The sequence below is a fragment of the Nylanderia fulva genome, unplaced genomic scaffold (assembly GCF_048542155.1).
Source record: "Nylanderia fulva isolate GAGA-0341 unplaced genomic scaffold, ASM4854215v1 Scaffold38, whole genome shotgun sequence".
NCBI lineage: Eukaryota > Metazoa > Arthropoda > Insecta > Hymenoptera > Formicidae > Nylanderia > Nylanderia fulva.
The window spans coordinates 420,503-438,736 of NW_028190455.1; the positions used below are offsets into that span (position 1 = coordinate 420,503).

At 30.5% G+C, this 18,234-nt stretch overlaps 5 protein-coding genes and 1 long non-coding RNA gene across 12 annotated transcripts in view; 3 read left to right on the forward strand and 3 right to left on the reverse strand.

Annotated features, from left to right (window-relative positions):
* The first annotated feature begins 80 nt into the window (after window positions 1-80).
* On the forward strand, window positions 81-4,854 carry hpo (serine/threonine-protein kinase hippo). 3 transcript variants are annotated; one of them, XM_029301867.2, is made up of 10 exons: window positions 81-353; window positions 826-906; window positions 987-1,167; window positions 1,254-1,481; window positions 1,561-1,879; window positions 1,945-2,078; window positions 2,242-2,404; window positions 2,495-2,586; window positions 2,666-2,863; window positions 3,091-4,854. In XM_029301867.2, exons 1-10 carry the CDS (start codon window positions 262-264, stop codon window positions 3,268-3,270), a joined length of 1,668 nt encoding a protein of 555 aa, XP_029157700.2. In that variant the 5' UTR covers window positions 81-261; the 3' UTR covers window positions 3,271-4,854. The 3 variants fall into 3 exon arrangements, with proteins under 3 accessions (XP_029157700.2, XP_029157707.2, XP_029157715.1); XM_029301874.2 differs by having other exon boundaries at window positions 3,112-4,854; XM_029301882.2 differs by lacking the exon at window positions 81-353 and adding an exon at window positions 389-676.
* Window positions 3,944-8,772, reverse strand: Snx17 (sorting nexin 17). Of its 2 annotated transcripts, none has more exons than XM_029301904.2 (8): window positions 8,469-8,772; window positions 7,992-8,146; window positions 7,546-7,911; window positions 7,293-7,386; window positions 6,956-7,206; window positions 6,697-6,900; window positions 6,437-6,619; window positions 3,944-6,359 (listed from the first exon to the last, which is right to left on the reverse strand). In XM_029301904.2, the coding sequence occupies exons 2-8, from the start codon at window positions 8,049-8,051 to the stop codon at window positions 6,087-6,089; spliced, it is 1,431 nt and encodes a 476-aa protein (XP_029157737.1). In that variant the 5' UTR covers window positions 8,052-8,146; window positions 8,469-8,772; the 3' UTR covers window positions 3,944-6,086. The 2 variants fall into 2 exon arrangements, with proteins under 2 accessions (XP_029157737.1, XP_029157734.1); XM_029301901.2 differs by having other exon boundaries at window positions 8,263-8,772.
* Window positions 8,773-8,885: 113 nt separating this feature from the next.
* On the forward strand, window positions 8,886-12,944 carry LOC114930172 (DNA repair and recombination protein RAD54B). Its single transcript, XM_029301913.2, has 13 exons — window positions 8,886-9,321; window positions 9,404-9,503; window positions 9,585-9,677; window positions 9,770-9,966; window positions 10,039-10,138; window positions 10,200-10,292; window positions 10,361-10,457; window positions 10,543-11,096; window positions 11,180-11,936; window positions 12,020-12,179; window positions 12,295-12,421; window positions 12,489-12,722; window positions 12,802-12,944. Exons 1-13 carry the CDS (start codon window positions 9,029-9,031, stop codon window positions 12,871-12,873), a joined length of 2,877 nt encoding a protein of 958 aa, XP_029157746.2. The 5' UTR covers window positions 8,886-9,028; the 3' UTR covers window positions 12,874-12,944.
* LOC114930177 (enoyl-CoA delta isomerase 2) lies at window positions 12,214-14,539 on the reverse strand. Of its 4 annotated transcripts, XM_029301928.2 has the most exons (7): window positions 14,427-14,539; window positions 14,123-14,326; window positions 13,863-14,032; window positions 13,655-13,775; window positions 13,474-13,563; window positions 13,208-13,348; window positions 12,761-13,113 (listed from the first exon to the last, which is right to left on the reverse strand). In XM_029301928.2, the coding sequence occupies exons 2-7, from the start codon at window positions 14,219-14,221 to the stop codon at window positions 12,958-12,960; spliced, it is 777 nt and encodes a 258-aa protein (XP_029157761.2). In that variant the 5' UTR covers window positions 14,222-14,326; window positions 14,427-14,539; the 3' UTR covers window positions 12,761-12,957. The 4 variants fall into 4 exon arrangements, with proteins under 4 accessions (XP_029157779.1, XP_029157761.2, XP_029157769.2 ...); XM_029301946.2 differs by lacking the exon at window positions 12,761-13,113 and adding an exon at window positions 12,214-12,431 and having other exon boundaries at window positions 14,123-14,539; XM_029301936.2 differs by lacking the exon at window positions 14,123-14,326 and having other exon boundaries at window positions 14,365-14,539.
* Window positions 14,540-14,615: 76 nt separating this feature from the next.
* Apt1 (Acyl-protein thioesterase 1) lies at window positions 14,616-17,737 on the reverse strand. Its single transcript, XM_029301992.2, has 7 exons — window positions 17,572-17,737; window positions 17,095-17,126; window positions 16,948-17,013; window positions 16,800-16,847; window positions 16,436-16,682; window positions 16,196-16,360; window positions 14,616-16,118 (listed from the first exon to the last, which is right to left on the reverse strand). The coding sequence occupies exons 1-7, from the start codon at window positions 17,617-17,619 to the stop codon at window positions 16,071-16,073; spliced, it is 654 nt and encodes a 217-aa protein (XP_029157825.1). The 5' UTR covers window positions 17,620-17,737; the 3' UTR covers window positions 14,616-16,070.
* LOC146722036 (uncharacterized) overlaps window positions 17,065-18,234 on the forward strand; it is a 31,677-nt gene continuing 30,507 nt past the window's right edge. The window contains exon 1 of the long non-coding RNA XR_003819398.2: window positions 17,065-18,042. This is a non-coding gene — a long non-coding RNA (uncharacterized LOC146722036). The remainder of the gene's footprint in view (window positions 18,043-18,234) is intronic.

Below are 18,234 nucleotides of genomic sequence, written 5' to 3' on the forward strand. Positions count from 1 at the left end.
TTGCTTCTCTCATTTCGCGACATTCTCGAAAAATTCGTTGGTGTGAAACGAACCTAAAGAGGACCGCCGTGTGTGCTATTTTTAATGCGTTCGCGAACCCTTTCGTCGACCGCACCATCTATGCGATGGCCGATGGCTTTTCGATATTTCGGTTGTGCGGTTATACTTTTAATTTATTATTGACAAAAATGTAACGTCTCTATTTTTAATTGGCCATGTTACCTCCGCGCACGGCATGATAATCACTTGACGTTCGCGTTTATGTTGCTACCGTCTTCTATAAATAACCCGCGCGTGCTTCTGTCCAAGATCTCCACGCTATCTGACATCGACGCGAAGATGTCCTCTAAGAGGTATCCAGATTTGTTTTTACTCGACGTTTTTTTGGCGACTCACGGATGCCCAAGTCGTTCCTCGAAAGTTATTATTTATAGCGACGACGACGATGGATTTTTAACGGCGAACGATCGCTCGGCGAATCCTTATTGACAGCTCGTTCGACTCTTTGTCCCTTTGTTAACCTGCAACTCGAGATCGTTCAAAATTATTTATCGCGTTGAATAACCCTTTGCTTCGGATCTTTTTGTACGCCGAAACGATCCTGCTAAATTACAATCCTAAATCCTGAATAAAAAAAAGCATATTAATGAACGGATTAAATGCCTGAGATTTCCAAGTAATTCAGCTAAATCTTGTGCCAAAAATAAATCTCATCCAAAATGAACAAAAATTCCTCCGCGACTTATAGCAGAGTCCATATGTGACATTTAAGTCTAATAATAAGAACTGTGTTTCTGTGTTGTTAATTGTTATTATTCTTTTTAGTGAATTAAAAAAGTTATCGGAGGAAAGTCTGACAAGACAGCCGGAAGAAGTGTTTGATATTATATGCAAACTAGGAGAAGGGTAAATATATAACAATATTTATGAAGAAGGATAAGATAAATCTTTTTATTATTTCTATAATATAATATCTTTGTACACAGATCTTATGGATCAGTTTACAAAGCTTTGCACAAGGAGAGCGGACAGGTGCTTGCAATTAAACAAGTGCCTGTTGATACCGACTTGCAGGAGATTATTAAGGAAATCTCAATTATGCAACAATGTGACTCTCCATATGTTGTTAAATATTATGGAAGTTATTTTAAGAATACAGATTTATGGGTAAATTGATATATTATATTCCATATATTTCAAGTAGAATAATTTATTGAATAATATAATTTTGCTAATATAATTTCAACTTTTAGATTGTAATGGAATATTGTGGAGCTGGTTCCGTTAGTGATATCATGAGGTTAAGGAAAAAGACCCTTCAAGAGGATGAAATTGCAACAATTCTGAGCGATACTCTGAAAGGATTGGAATATCTTCACTTGAGAAGGAAAATTCACAGGGACATTAAAGCTGGAAATATTCTTCTTAATAACGAAGGCCATGCAAAATTGGCTGATTTTGGTGTAGCAGGTCAATTAACAGTAAGTTATAGAAAGAAATTAGAATTATGAAAAAAGAATACATGTAATTAAATCAAATCTCTAATTCAAATATTTACAGGATACTATGGCTAAACGTAACACAGTTATTGGTACACCATTTTGGATGGCACCAGAAGTGATACAGGAGATTGGTTACGATTGCGTGGCTGATATATGGTCTCTAGGAATAACAGCCTTGGAGATGGCAGAGGGCAAACCACCATATGGCGATATACATCCAATGAGAGCAATATTTATGATTCCGACTAAGCCACCACCTAGTTTTAGAGAACCTGATCAATGGAGTCCAGAATTTATCGATTTTGTCAGTGGGTGCCTTGTAAAAAATCCGGAAGAAAGAGCCACCGCGACCGAACTTCTGCACCACGAATTTATAGGTGAATAAAAGATAAAGAGAGAGAATTTACATTATGACTTCTTACTAATTAACGCGTAATTGCAGGTAATGCTAAGCAACCAAGTATTTTGAGTCAAATGATTGCCGAGGCCCATGAAATACGAGAGAAGCAAAGCGCGCATAAAGCTCATGTCATAAACAATGTAGCGATTAAAAGTCAGAACCAGACGGAAGATTCGGTAATTATCGCAAAGATTAGTTTATACAAAAATTATATATATAAAAATTATATAATATATAGTATAATTATATATTAATTATATAATAATCATATTAATATGTATTATAAATATAATATTATAATATATGTGCACAAATATACTATGTCATACATGTTGTAAGGATGAGGATGACTGCAGTGGAACTATGAAACCATTACCAGAAGATAGTAGGACTTTAGTGCCTAGCCATGATCTTCCAGATACGGGTACTTTAGTTTCGGCAATGTTGGACTTGGGTACAATGGTTATCAATAGCGATACAGATACCGAAGCTACCATGAAGAGTTAGTAGCTCTTGATTAATAATCAGTCGTGATGACGATTGAAATTTCAGTAAAATAATAATACATGATTAATTTTAATGTCTTTTTCAGGACATAATACTGGTTCTGTGGAATCTGGCAAGAAATATCGACCGTTATTTTTAGATCATTTTGATAAGAAAGAAGCACCTGAAATTGTAAAGGTAATCTTTATACTTTATATTGATTTAAAACTGTCCAGGTATAATTTAGTCAAAAATAACAAATGATACTATTGCACAGGGTAATGGACAAATGTTGGCAGCACAAAATACAGAGAATGCAAACAGAGTGGAGCTTCAGAATCCAAGTGAATCTCAAAGGTTTCAAAGTCATCTACAACTACAGTTACAGAATCAGATATCTCATCCTGTGCTAGAACAGCCTCATAACAACATATCAAAGTACCAAAACGTCTTTACAGAACGTGATTTCGAATTTGTAAGTAAAACTTATTTCTTATTTATATAATTAATATAAATGCAATATACCTACATATGCTACTGATAATATGATCAATCCTAAAAAAACAAGTCCTTCTCTTCCATTTTGTAATAAGATACATTGAATTCGTATTCTTTCCACCAATTTATTTGGAATAATGCCACTAGGCATTACTCCAAATAAAAATAAATTATAACAAAAGGAAAATTTGAATATATATATAGAGAAACAACCATATCCTGCAGATGAAGTTTCTCTCCTATGAGGAATTGCAGCAACGTATGGCTAGTTTGGATGCGGAAATGGAACGAGAAATTGACGAGCTAAGAAAAAGGTACCAGACGAAGAGACAGCCTATTCTCGATGCTATGGACACTAAACGAAAACGTCAACAGAACTTCTAACAGGGTTCGTTTTCTTCTCCACGTGAATAAGTGATGACAAAGGGATAGACAAAGGGTGTACAATTGTAAAAAATGGATAGATTTTATTCGCATCATCCCTGGTTTCATTAAAGAGAAGAATGTTGTTTTCACACTCCATTTTACCTCATAAACAAAATAGATGTCGTTGAATGGTTACTCGCAAATTACAATGTTGCCTCTCTTTGTGAACCTGGGATATTATAGCTAGTAATAACTAATAGCCTCACGTCATCAATGTAAATTATTTTACGTGATTTAGGTGAAAAAACAATCACTATACTTAATTTTTGTATTATGTTTATATCTATACTGTTAAATATATCCTATTCTTATAGAAATATTATAAGACCCTTATAGGGTCGTTAGAAAATAAAAAGGAATGCAATAGGACAAGATAAAACGAACGCATCATGATTATAATCATTTTTATATAATTAAAAAGGAAATTTTATATTAATTGTATATGTGAAAATCGATATTGTATTATTACATGCTACACTAGTCATCCGCAATGCCATTTTACTCAGAATATTGCGTTAAAGAGATCATTCGTACGAAATGCATTCACAAAACGCCCAAGCATTTGAACGATTTTGAATGTGAACGTCCTTTATCTAATCATGACATAATTTGAAATAAGTAAACAAGGCTGTAAGATTTAATTTACTTTTTATTCTACTGCCATAGATAGGCTCTCTCTCTTCTTACATTTGGTTATCAATTCTAATTTATATCAATCTTCTAAAAATTATCAGCTTATTTTTCAAGTTGTAAACACCATATATAACATGATCACATGATTCTAAAATAACAAATAGTGTTCTTCGATATGCAGTGCCGTGGTGAAAATAATACTGTATTATAATGAAATATTTCATAAAAGAACTTACTAGTATTAGTCTTCCGTATTAGAAAGTATTCCCAATATGCTGTAATTTACTTTATTGTAATATGGAAATTGTTGAAACTGAAATTTATCAGATTCCAATCTAATAATTGTATTTTTAGAATCGTATAGTATAACGCCTTACAATAATCATTTTATGTATAAAACATTAAAATTATTCACTGCATATTTTTTTTATAATTAGTTTCAAAATAGATATATTTGTATGTGCCATTAATACATACATACATATAGTGAATAACTGTAGTGGAGTAATTGCTGACGTTGGGCTATATATATTTTGCAAGTGTAGCGCGGAAATAGAATTATACTTAAAAGCTATAGCCAGAATTGACACGTAATTTTCTTTCTTTAGAAAATAATAAGACAGAATAATGACATATTTTTGATATAGAAGGTATGCACATTGTCAGCAAAATAAAGTCCGAGTTTGAGGCATATATATTCATAATCTTGATCTGCAAAGAATACATTGTAATACTAACGAGGTTAAAGCGAAACATAATTAAATTGCTCCACAAACAACATTATACTCCAAATCATTTTATATGAAACACATGTACACATATATGTATAAAAAAATTTGTTTGAATTCTCTTTTAAGTAATTTGAATGCTTGTATATGTTCGATCTTTTTAATATGTATATTGAACTTATATAGTCTATTATTATATTCATTTCGTGAGTCAAATACACAATAAAATAAAATAAATACAATAAATACAATACAAATAAAATAAAAATTACATTCTTATATAAAATTATGGATTTGTAAAAGTTGATAAATATATGTCAATTTATAAATTTTATATTTTTACAATTCATACTATTGTAAAATCCTCTTTAAACTTTATACATTTTTTTAACTTATATCTCTTATCTGCTAATATTATGCAGTATGTATTCTGGAATCACAATATAATTAGAACAAGAGATTAAAGCAAAAATATTACAAAGGAGCAGACTAATGCATTTTCTATACGATTATCAGTCATTTAGTCTTAATAAGCAATCACTTTTTATATGGAGGTTTATAGTTATTCATTTAATAGAATAATATATATAGAATATATATAATCTATTATTTTTCCACTTTAAAGAATGGCTTTGTAATTCATATTTAATCATGACAATTTTATGACAACATAATAGATTTTACATTCGTATATTGTGTATTGTACAATCTATTTACAGTGTTTGACTAAAATATGGAGACTGAAGCAAAAGTATGTTTTTCGAATCAATTTAGCAGAAAAACTATATAATCAGATAGATAATGAAAAGTAACACACCACATAGAATGATTGCTATTTAATACAAGATTTAAAGCAATATATATTATTAATAGTTTTGTTTAAGATAATTATGAAAGCAGTATTAATATGTCATCTTTTGAGTAATTTTGTTTAATAATAATAAACAATCTACAAACTATATATATATATATATATATATATATATATATATGCGCGTTTGTTCTCTCAAAGTTTGATTTAGTTTTTATCATATTAATTCTATCATTAAGTACATTGTACACAATATTACACTTATAATTCAAACACAGTTTTGGCTCAAATTAATTTTCAACTTGCATCAGATTGATTATTATTGTAATAGGACGGTATATAGAAGTATAATGAATATTTTATGTAAAGTTATCAATAAATATAAATGCATTTTAATCATATTGATATAAATATCAATATGCATACTTCAATAATTAATTAGCCTTGATAATGACTTATTTTTAACTTTAAATTGGAAACTGTTTCACTGTTTTGTAGATATATTAAAATATATCTCTAAAAGTTGTTTAGATAAGGCATACTGTGTTATTTTTTTTTTATCACTGCGCTTATATCTCAATCTTCATTAAAAATTATTTGATTTATAAATCATCATCTCCTATCATACGAAAAACATTATTTTCTACAATATCAAAGTCATCAGCTGTTGTAGATGTTGCCTGCATCTTATCAACAACAGCTGTTGACTCGTCCGATTTTTTTGACGTCACAGCCGACCATTTAGTAGCGAGTTTCTTTATTGGTCCCGATTTAGGCGAATGATTATTATTGGCACATTCTCGCAATGGTGATCCCATAGTAATACGACTCTGGCCATCCCTCGTAATATATGTCCAAGATTTTCCAGATTCTACCTGTAAATATCACATATTTACAGATTAAAAGATTCGATTAAGTATTTATAATAAGTTGAAATAATTTGTATAACAACTTGAATTCTGCTTCCCACTACACATTTTTGTAACAACTCATCGATCATGGCTTGGAGGCAAACAGACATTAAAATCGCTTGATCCGAAACAATCGTAATCCATTGCAATTCATTTCTAGCAATTAAATATTCGAAAGATAATTCTAGACTGCACTCATTATTATCTTCAGCATTGTCCGTTCCCTAAATGCATTCAGTGACAATTTTTAATTCAATGAATCATTTGAGTTTTCTCATTAAAGTATTTATAATACACTTACATTTTGTATAGTAGTAATGCGCCAACATCGCATTCGTGAAACTTTAAATAAAATTTCGTGCTCTTTAGATGATAAAACACGTAAATTTAATTCATTTCCACCTATAGCAAGTAATACTCTTGAACCATGTTGAGGATAATCACAATAACATGGTGCAAATTGTATGTAGCCATAATATTTTAAATAACGAGCTACATTTAAGTACTGAAATAATAAAAAATAAATTACTCAATTTTTTTCTTTTTTTAAATAAACGTACTTCTTTCTTGTTCCCAGATTTTTGCAAATTCTCCAAATGATACTGCACATCTTTGTTGATTAGTATCCACCCACTGTGAATTTCCGCAGCTGTTTGGACATATAGTAAGTTCAGAGTCACTGGATCATTCAATAATTCAAGATCGTACATTGTATCCCAATAACTTTTTCTGAGAACAATTTTTGTACCCATAGAACTCATATACTTGTATGTTATAAAAGGTGACTCAAAATCTTGTAATCTCCGCAATACTGAGAACACAATACATATTTTAATAAAAAAGAAACAATACATTATATATATATGTATCAAAATATTATAAAAAATATATACTCACTTTTAATATTACCAGACAATTCATCTTGTATAATAATAAATAGGGCAAAATGGGAATGATATTTTTCTACTAACTTTATATGTTCATATACTTTCTGTTAAAAAAAGAAAGAATATATGAAAATATTTTAATATTATGTATCATAGACATAGGAATATATTCCTATGTCTATGTCATGTATGTAGAAAGTATTTTGTTATATATATATACATATTTATTTATTTATTTATAAATTATTAGCAACAAAATATACCTTTAAAATTTCACCAGAATGTTCTCTTGTAGAAACATTTAATGAAATTTTTGATCCATTCATGAGAAATACATCCAAAGACTCAGTCTCAGACAAGCCACCTACAGTTTCTTGTTGAGCATTTAATAAAAATCCGTTTAATATCTCAGAATTGTTAATAGCTATGTTTTGACCAATTGACTGAATATATTTTTCCAAAGCTAGCCGCCGTTCCTCTTGCTGATTAGGAGTTAAAGGAAAGAACTTCTTTGGAGGAAATACAGGCAACGATATGTCAAGATCCTTAGAGAGTTGTACATGCAAATTGTACAGCTGTTTATATCTCACAGTACAGTGAAATAATCCATTGATATGAATATTATACCCCTATAATTCAAAAGATATCAAGTATTGTACAAGTAGTAAAAAATAATAAACAATAAACAAAATATTTTCTAAATAATTACAACGTATGCATTCCCAGCTCCATCAGTAAATTCTTGAGTATCAGGTATAGAAAAATGCATCTTGAAATAAAAGTTTAACGAAAGATAAAGCTATTGTCAAATCACATCCACACATCTGTAGTAACTTTCAAATATCTTCTTTAATACAGCAGTATCTGCGAAGAAAGATAAGCCATCAAGAAAAAAAAAAAGAAAAGCACAGGATTTTAAAACTATCTCGTCTTGTCAACATCTGGAATTTCCCAAATCATCGAGTTACATAATTCCTTACAGAAGAATGTTTCCGAATATCGCTCCCAACTTAATCGTGTCTAAATGCATGCGTGTCTGCCAAAAAAGGATTGATTCGAAACACGCGATCCTCGGAAATATAGAAAGCGATGCTCCAATAATCATCGAAACCATGATAGAAATAACGGATACACATGTCTCCTCCGAGACAAGCGAACTTTGCACGTCGTTCGAAGGTTTACTCACATATCGCCGTGCGACTTTCGCCGTTTGCGGAACCGCGACAGCATACGTGACAGTGAACTTAATCGGCCACACACACCCACTCGCGCATTACGTTTCACGCGATGCATTTGAATCCCACGATGGACCGCGGCTGCTGCACCGCGAGGGAAATCACGTCACAGTTGCCCACGCAACTTCTGCAAACGCGATTGGCGAAGGAACCGACCACTCGCGTTTTGCAAATTCTCCAAATGATAAATCCAAAATCCAAATGATTATCTGACGGGACACGTGATCGCCTGACAGGTGACAGCACGTGCGGATGACAGATGACAACTGACAACTGCGTTCGATAATTAGACGGTTTGCGGAAATGTTACTTCAAAGCATCGATTTCTCTGATTGGTCAACTCAATGCCAGAGAGAAATAGAATTTCTGAACACACCTTTTTATACAGCTGTTGCGAAAATTTAATTTATGTTGATTCCGTTTCCCGCCTTCTTCAAAAGTTTGGAGTTTGGTTGTCTCTTGTCTCATATACCTACTATTGTGTTTGGACTTGTCATTTGGATTTATTAAAATGTATCGGAATAAATCGGTGAAGGGATTTACATCCCCTTTAATCGTTCAATCATGCATGAATGTCGAAGAAAGTAAAGTATGCCAGCAAAAATCACCGAGCGATTCAATAAGAAAACCTCTTAGAAGTAATACACAACTTTTAAACATTTTCGAAAACGTACATTCAGATAATGAAGTCACTTTTGATAACATTGACGTAAAAAATAATTCGCCGAGAAAACAAAATGCTAGTGCATCGATTTGCGAAAAGAATGCTTCAATTGATTTGTCACAACAAACAGAAAAGAAAATGTAAGTATATTATAAAAGTAGATATCAAACCATTCTAATTTTTTGATTTGTGTCTTTTGTATAAATATAATATCCTTTGCAGCATCTTTAATGTGTTGTATGGTAAAACAACTTTGAAAAAACATCAAACATGGGACAGCGATGGTTTTCTAGAAGTAACTGGAAAAAATGCAATTCTTAAGGTAACTAATGTATCAGTTGTAAATTTGGCATTATAAGAGATTATTTTAAGTTTTTTAATTATTGAATATATTTTATAATAGGATTTAGATGGTAAAGTTATGGGGAAAAAAACTATCGATCCAAGTAGTACAGTAGAGGGTGCCAGATTAATTATTGGAAATAAGCAAATTGAGGTAAAAGTTTGTACATCAAATATTTGTAAAGTATATATAAAAAATAAAATTATTTATGCAATGTATATAAAAAATGTGACAAAATTTTTTAGATTAAAGATCAAGTGTTACAAGAGCTACTACCTATACCAAAAAGACAATCCGAGGAAAGAATAGAGGAACCATTACAAAAAAAGTTGAAAACATCTACTGGATTTGTATGTATTTTACCAAAAAAAGATGTTGATACTCCAGTTTGCAAAAAGGAAGCATTGACTATAAATTCATCCTCAGGAGAGATATCAAAAATGTAAATTTTGTTAAAATAAATATTAAAATAATTCTTTTAATTATATATACACATACTAAATAAATATTATAGTATTTTCAATGTGACGTATGGCCAAATAAATTCAAAGAAACACAAAACATGGGATAGTGATGGCTTGCTGGAAATAACTGGAGAAAGCGCAATTCTTAAGGTAATCAATTGTATCAATTATAAATTTCTAACATATTTTTAATATATTTTTATTACAATAGAATTTGGATGGAAAAGTTATGGGAAGAAAAACAATCAATCCAAGTAATGCAGTAGAGGGTGCCAGATTAATTATTGGCAATAAGCAAATTGAGGTAAGAAATTAGTATCAGTGCTCATTTATGCAATGTTATATACAAAAATCTGATAAAGTTAATTTTAGATTATAGATCAAGCGTCACAAGAGAAACAACTTGGGGATACTGTAGAAAAAATGGTACAAGAAAAAGTTGAAGCCTCAATAAATACACTTACGAAAGGTTCCACATATTTATAAGAGTTAAAAAATTAAGTATATTATAAACTCTCAGATTATTAATATTTATTAGTATATTTATATTGAAGGATTAGTGATGAATTGCGAGCCTTTAGAGATGCCATGCACGAATTTTTCTGCAAGTATAAACCCTGAGGAACAAAAAGTCTCGGTAGATTTCTGTTTAGCAGCAAAGCTTAGAGAACATCAGCGTTATGGAATTGCATTTCTTTACGAATGCTTAATGGGGCTAAGAGTGCCAGATTATTTTGGTGCAATTTTGGCAGATGAGATGAGTCTTGGCAAAACCTTACAATGTATTACATTAATTTGGACAATGTTGAAAAAGGGTCCATATGGCAAACCGATTGTGAGACGCGTGTTGATAATAACACCTCGCAGTTTGTGCAACAATTGGGACAAGGAATTCACGAAGTGGTTAGGCTCTCACAGAATATCTCCATATGTTGTAGATGGAAAAAATAGACCTAAGGATTTTATGAAGCATCCGAGAAATTCAGTATTGATTATTAGCTATGAAATGTTTATCAAATGTCACACGGAAATTAATGAGATTACCTTCGATTTACTTGTGTGTGATGAAGGCCACAGGCTGAAAAACAGTGCCATAAAAGCGGCAACAGTAATTGTCATTTGATATTTTTATACAAATATGAATATTTATGTATCGTTTTTATATTTATATGCATTGCATTTGTTTCCTAGTTGTTACGTGAGATCGATTGTAAACGACGGATTATATTAACTGGTACTCCTATACAGAACGATTTGAAAGAATTTTATACACTGATCGACTTTGTTAATCCTGGCATTCTTGGCTCTTCTCTCGAATATAAAAATTATTATGAAAATCCTATTGTTGCATCTCAATGCCCTAATGCTGATGAAGATGTCCTTAGTCTGGGATCTGAAAGAGCCACTGAATTACACGAGCGTACCAAATCTTTCATTTTGAGACGTACGCAAAATACAATAAACAAATATCTGCCACATAAATACGAAATGGTTCTGTTTTGTTCTTTAACTAGTGAGCAAAAGGATTTGTATTCTCTTGTTACCGATACTTGGTTCAACAAGATTTGTTTACAGGATAAAAGTCATACACATTTGTCTATTATTATTGCTCTTAAAAAAATTTGCAATCATCCGAACTTGTTCATAAATGACAAAGAGAACGCGCTACGAGAAACTTTGTCAAAAACAATATGTACGATGCAAATAAAACAGGACAATAATTTTACAAAATATTGCGGAAAGATCACAGTTCTACAAGTATTGATGAGAAATTTGAAAAAGACCGACGAAAAATTAGTATTAGTTTCTTACTATACACAGACACTTGATCTTTTTGAAATTATATGTAATGTAGAAGGATTAAAATTTTTAAGACTGGATGGCACTATTTCAAACTCTGCACGATCAAAAGTAATCGAACAATTTAATACGCGATCCGATAATAGCAGTAAGTTATATAAAAATTGTAATGTATCTTCTGAATAATAATTGAGGCATATATTACATCAAAATAATGTGCATAAATTGCAGAAGTCCTCTTACTAAGTGCTAAGGCGGGTGGTGTTGGTTTGAATTTACCTGGCGCATCTAGACTTGTGTTATTCGATTCTGATTGGAATCCTGCATCCGATGTGCAAGCTATGGCAAGGATTTGGAGAGATGGACAAAAGAAGAATGTTTATATTTATAGGTTCGTATATAATCTTAAATAAATACCGTAATAATTTCTGATAGCAAAATATATTATTCAGTAAAGTTATATAATTCTAAATGTAATCAAATATTTTTGTAATAAAAATTTGCAGATTACTCACAACAGGTACAATAGAAGAAAAGATATACCAAAGGCAAATTAGCAAAGCTAGTCTAAGTGAATCTGTGGTGGATTTGAATCATCTTGGGTCTCTAAAATTATCAACTGCAGAACTAAAGGTACTCTTTACTAGAAAAAAAAAAATTATGCAAAAATTACTACTTGAAATATTTTCCTCTCTTTTAGGATCTATTTACACTGGCAACTGATACAGTTTCATTAACACATGATTTATTGAATTGCTCTTGTTCTGGTCAAGACAATGAACATATATCTTTTGAAGAATCAAAAACGAATGATTATGAGACGGGAGATTGTCAACTTATACTGGATGATAAATCACCTCAACAAAATTTAACTATAAATCATCTTCGAGATTGGCAACATTATAAACAGCCAATTCCATTTGACATTATGCAGGTAATAAAACTATTGGAATTATTAGAAATAACTAAAAATTAAGTTTAAAAAGTTAATGTTTATATATATAAATTTACAGGATATTATGTTAACAGAAGCAGGCGATTATGTAACCTTTATATTTAAAAATTCTACAATACAACGTACATAAACTAATTAAGGATTTAAAAAATTATATTTTTATTATTACATTATATTGAATAAAAAATGATATTTTTAATATATTGAAGCTATATTAAAGCTTATTTTTTCGTGATAAGAAGTTTAAAAGTCTTTCTATTAAGTCAGAAGACTCAAATCGTTTTTTCAATTCTTTCGTTTCTTCTTCATTAACTTTTAATAAAATCTCTCTATTCCATTTACTCATCAATCGCTTTGTTGCCAATATTGACTAAAATTAGTAAATATATATCTAATTAATATTTATTGTTATATCTTTGCATCATAAATAATTTTGCAAAAAGTATTATAAGTAAAAATAATACCTCTGAAGAAAGTTTAGATACGTTGTTCAAATTGTCCCATACTTCTTTAAGAGAATCATGACTGTATACTTCGCTAACTAATCCATATTTCTTAGCTTCTTCAGCATTCATTTTGTAGCCAAGATACAACATGTCTCCAGCCTAAATATTTTTTTATACACATAATATTGAAATTTTAATCTCTCTCTTTCTGTAGAGTTTAGAGTAATTTTATAAAAAAAAATTTACACAATCTCTTAATAATAATTTGCAATAAAATACTATACTTTGGAATGTCCTAATAATCTAGGAAATGTATAGGTAGAACATCCTTCAGCAACAAGACCCAAAGAACTAAACGGCGTATGAAAGTATGCCTGCAATTAATATAATATTCATATCTTACATCACATTTATTTAAAAGAATGCTTCAATATATTATATAAAATTTAAGTTTTATTTAGATACCTTATCTGAAGCATATACTATATCAAAGATCCCTAACATTGTGGATCCTATTCCTATTGCTGGTCCATTTACAACAGCTATCAAAAGTTTTGGATACACGATTATTGCATCAATAAAGTTCCTGCAAGATATATTTATGATTTTTTTGTATGTTTATAGAGGTGAATTATATACACACTTTCACATATTAATGTTATACTGTTCTTACTTAAAAACTACATTTACATCTTCGAAAATAGTAGGAGTTATTTCCATTGTCATAGATGCACCTATATCATTTCCACTGCTAAAGAAATCCCCATTTGCTGTTAATGCAAATATCAGTACTTCATCATTTTTAGCAGATTCGTTTAATATTGATGTTAATTCCTTATACATCTGTGAATAAGAAATCAATATATACGATTATTCGTTATTCATACTATTAGTTTGTTGTATAAAACTTAGGAATTATGTATATTTGTTTACCGGAATGGAAATTGCATTTTTCCTGGCAGGTTTATTAAGCACTACTTTTTGAATTCCATTATTTAGAGTAGTCAAGATAAAAGAATTTTCATGTGCCATAATTACCAAAAAAGTTTGTTTACAATAATTAAAAATTTTAAAAGTCTATCAAAAGCTTATAACCTCGCGTTTTTATGCACACCACCAGTTTTCATTTCGTTAAACCTGTAAAATAGATATAAAATAAAAACAAAAAATTATACTTTGATATATTTTATAGATCGTTATTTGGTCGCTGATGACAAGATGTTAGTCCAAAGATTACGTTGAAAACTGCCAATATCATTGGCTGGTTGATGTATTATATCATGATGTAAGTAGATACGTTATGATACATGTATAGATAGTGGACTTTAAAATCTTTTTTGCATGCAAGATATCGCATATACATATATGCACACTTAAATATCCGTGCAACGTTCATGTTCACAATTATATAATCGAGGAACAAAAATTGTTTGCATACTTTATTTGTATAGCTGAAACGTTACATAACTTATAAACTAATGCCCTATTTATTATTATACTAGCTATAAAGTTATATTCCTAAAGAAAAGCTCATGAAAAATATTCGGAGCTTATTGTTCTTTGTTTATTTATTTATTATTTGTCTACTGGATAGTGTATTAGTACCAATAAAATCAGCCGAAAGAATTATATAATTTTATATACATTAGCGTGTAATATTTTGTGTAATGTATTAATACCTCTTGTTTACAAGAATATATCACAGGATTTCCCAAATCTAAATCAGTTAAAATTTGATTCTTTAAAGCGATTTATTATGATAATTCTTTCATCATAATAATATATATATATATATATTGAAAATAGCAGATATTTCTATGCAAATTTTTACAAGTGTTACACAATTATTCCATGAAAATTTAATGTAATTATAATTTATAATTGTAAAATACTTTTTTTTAAAAGATGCTATTCCAACTCGCATTTATTTTTTAGGAAATCCTGATCTATAGGGGTATAAATTGAATAATTGATAGGTTTTGACAATACAATATGTAATCACAGATTACACGTTTGTGTCGCTATTTTCTAGATTCTAGATAATACAAACTACAAAAATGATTCATTAGCAGTATTTTAGCTCTAAATCGCACGCGAAGTAGAAATTTAAATGCAGAAGGTTCACAGCTGGCTCGCGAATTATTTTAAGTGCTTCCTGGACGTGTTTTGTTTGTATTCAAACAAAATTTTTGATATCTGAACATAATATAGGCGCGAAAGGATGGAAGTTTATCGACAAAAGAGCTGACGTAAAAAGCTCTTTGTCTCTCTAATCTAACTTAATATTATCTTAAATCTAACACAAAGTTACATATAAATTTATCACTATTGTCACAGACTAAAATCGTAAAAATGAATAAAACATCAACCAGTTTCGTATTATCTTTTGTAATGTATTACCACATCAATGTGGATCTTATAAATAAATATAATGATTATATTCATATCAATACATACATATACATATGTATGTACATATATAGATTTATATATATATATATAGTATATATGTGTGTATATGGTATATATTAGATGTTATAAATCAAAAATAATTTTTTTTTTTACCAATAAATTATAGATGCGTACTAAAAGGATTAAGAACCACATGGATTAATTTGTAGTATTGCTACATGAATACTTTGGTACACTAAACTATTGAAGTTTAAGTGTATATTTTCCTATATAGTACTGCATCTCTCATATCTCAGAAGATATTTTTAACGATTTTCTACTTAACGTTTTTAAATTTTATGCAATTTATTATAATTATATAATTTGATGTAAATTTAAATAATTGCAAAATTGGAATAATTTCAGTATAATGTACAATTAGATGCTGAAGGTAGCCATTAAAATATCGATGAATGTTTAATTCGATCTATTACGGCTTCAGTACCTTCTCAATGAATTTCTTTATATCGCGCATTTCCTGTGAAAGCAAGAAAAATTATGAAAAGAAATTATAATTGAGATTTAATATATTTTCTCTGATAAAAATTTCCTTACCTCCTCAGAAGAGGTATGCATCATTCCCCTATAAGTTTTAAATTCTGTTTGTGTCATGAATTGTTTCAGAAGAGATGCTGTCATTTGACCCCATCTATATGGCACTATTGGATCGCAATCGCCGTGACATTGCAATAATGGAGTGTTTTTATTGCCTATCGCTTCCTGAAAATAATCAAATATTACAATTCTGGGCATATTATGTATATAAATACATAGTACAACACAGTTTCAATTTACCGCTGGGAATTTTTGATGTAAAGGAAGCCATGAGGACAACGCTACGATACCAGCTAAAGGCTCTGGGAATGTAAGGGCACTGTACATGGCTAGTGCTCCACCTTGACTAAATCCTCCAAGAACAATGCGTGTGGTAGGTATTCCAGCAGCAACTTCTTCTGCTATTAATGAGTGAACCATATCAGCAGCTTTACGTATACCTTCTTCATCCTCTGGGCCACTAGAGTCTAGAGATCGTAGATCAAACCTAAATAAAAAAAAAATTCAGATTATATTTCAGTAATCATATGATAAAAATATGGCAACTCATTGTTTTTATTGAAAATATAATATTCTTAGCATAAATTGTTAATTGTCAAATTACCAGGAAGGCATTCTAAACCCTGTATTAAGTGTCACTGGCATCGTAGGCCTGAAACAATTAAAGTAATTTTATTAAAATACTATTATATAATAATTAATTTGTAACTTATACAAATATGGTTTGTTAAAAGATTAGCAATCATACATACGCAGTAGGACAAATGACTTTAATATGAGGGGATCGTACAGCACCCATTGAACTAGCCCAACCATGTCTAAAAATAATGTATATTAAATGTTAACAAAATTATTTTGTTGCAGGAACATTGTACTTATACATTACAACTGGAACTTACCCTGTATCACCCAATCCATGGAAAAATATTAACTGAAACAGCAACAGATAAGGTATTTCTTAATACAAATTAAGGTAACGTATTCATTTTCAGAGAAATACTTTAAAGAATATTGGAGATCGTAACACTAGTTACTTTCAATGAAAACTCAGATAAATGAAAAGCAACGATTATCTTTCTAAAATAAGTTGCTGATAAATATGCACCATTTAGATAATCTCGAGAACGGTGATTCGTTGTGTAAAAGAATTAGAGATTATTTTCTAATTGTCATATTTTACAAAGAGCAGTTATTAAAAAAAACTAAATAATTGTAGTTTATTGAAGAAATAGCATTGCTTAGAGACAATTTTATTGAAAAAAGATTCGCAACCAGAAGTATCATATACGTATCGTACGAGAATAATTCACTTATGATCAATTAGAATCACCACCGTATAACCAAAAAAGTAGTGATTATCCAAGCTGAATATTTACCGTAGCCGAGTGTTTAGCCGTGGCCGAGATTACGACTGGGCTCGTCATTTTCTGTTGCCTTTTTTCTGGACGGCCTGGAACACAATTCCGAGAAAATTGTGTAACAATTCCGTAAAAATCGTAAATATAGGATAACGGAAGAGAGATACGATTTCCCTTCGCTCTACATAAAATTCTTTATATAGGAATGCGATCGAAAATTCTACCCGTAGAGGTAGAGCAGCATTTAATCGACCAATCAGAACGGAGAAATCTTCGCGCTTCACTGCGCCGTAAGATTCGCGAACGCACCCGAATAGAACCGAATTATCGCGCGGAGATGGTGGAGGGGGAAGATTGGCGTCATAACACGCGCATTCGCATAGGAAAATAGGAAGCGCTCGAGTACATACATATATTAAAAGTGCGTGAATTTTTCGAGTTTTCCGCTGAATTTCATTAAACTTGCTGATCTTTGCCCAGTCATTTAACGTAAGTTCGAGATCTTTGTTACCATTAATCTAATTTCAATATTCGAGAAATGCGGATGAATAATCTCGAATTTTCTTTTGTAAATTAGAAGAATAACCCCGCGCGGCTGATCTTCAGTTTTCAGATACAAACCTCTAAACGACGAATTACCCATTATTATATTTTAATGACGTTGCGTCGATTTTCGATGAA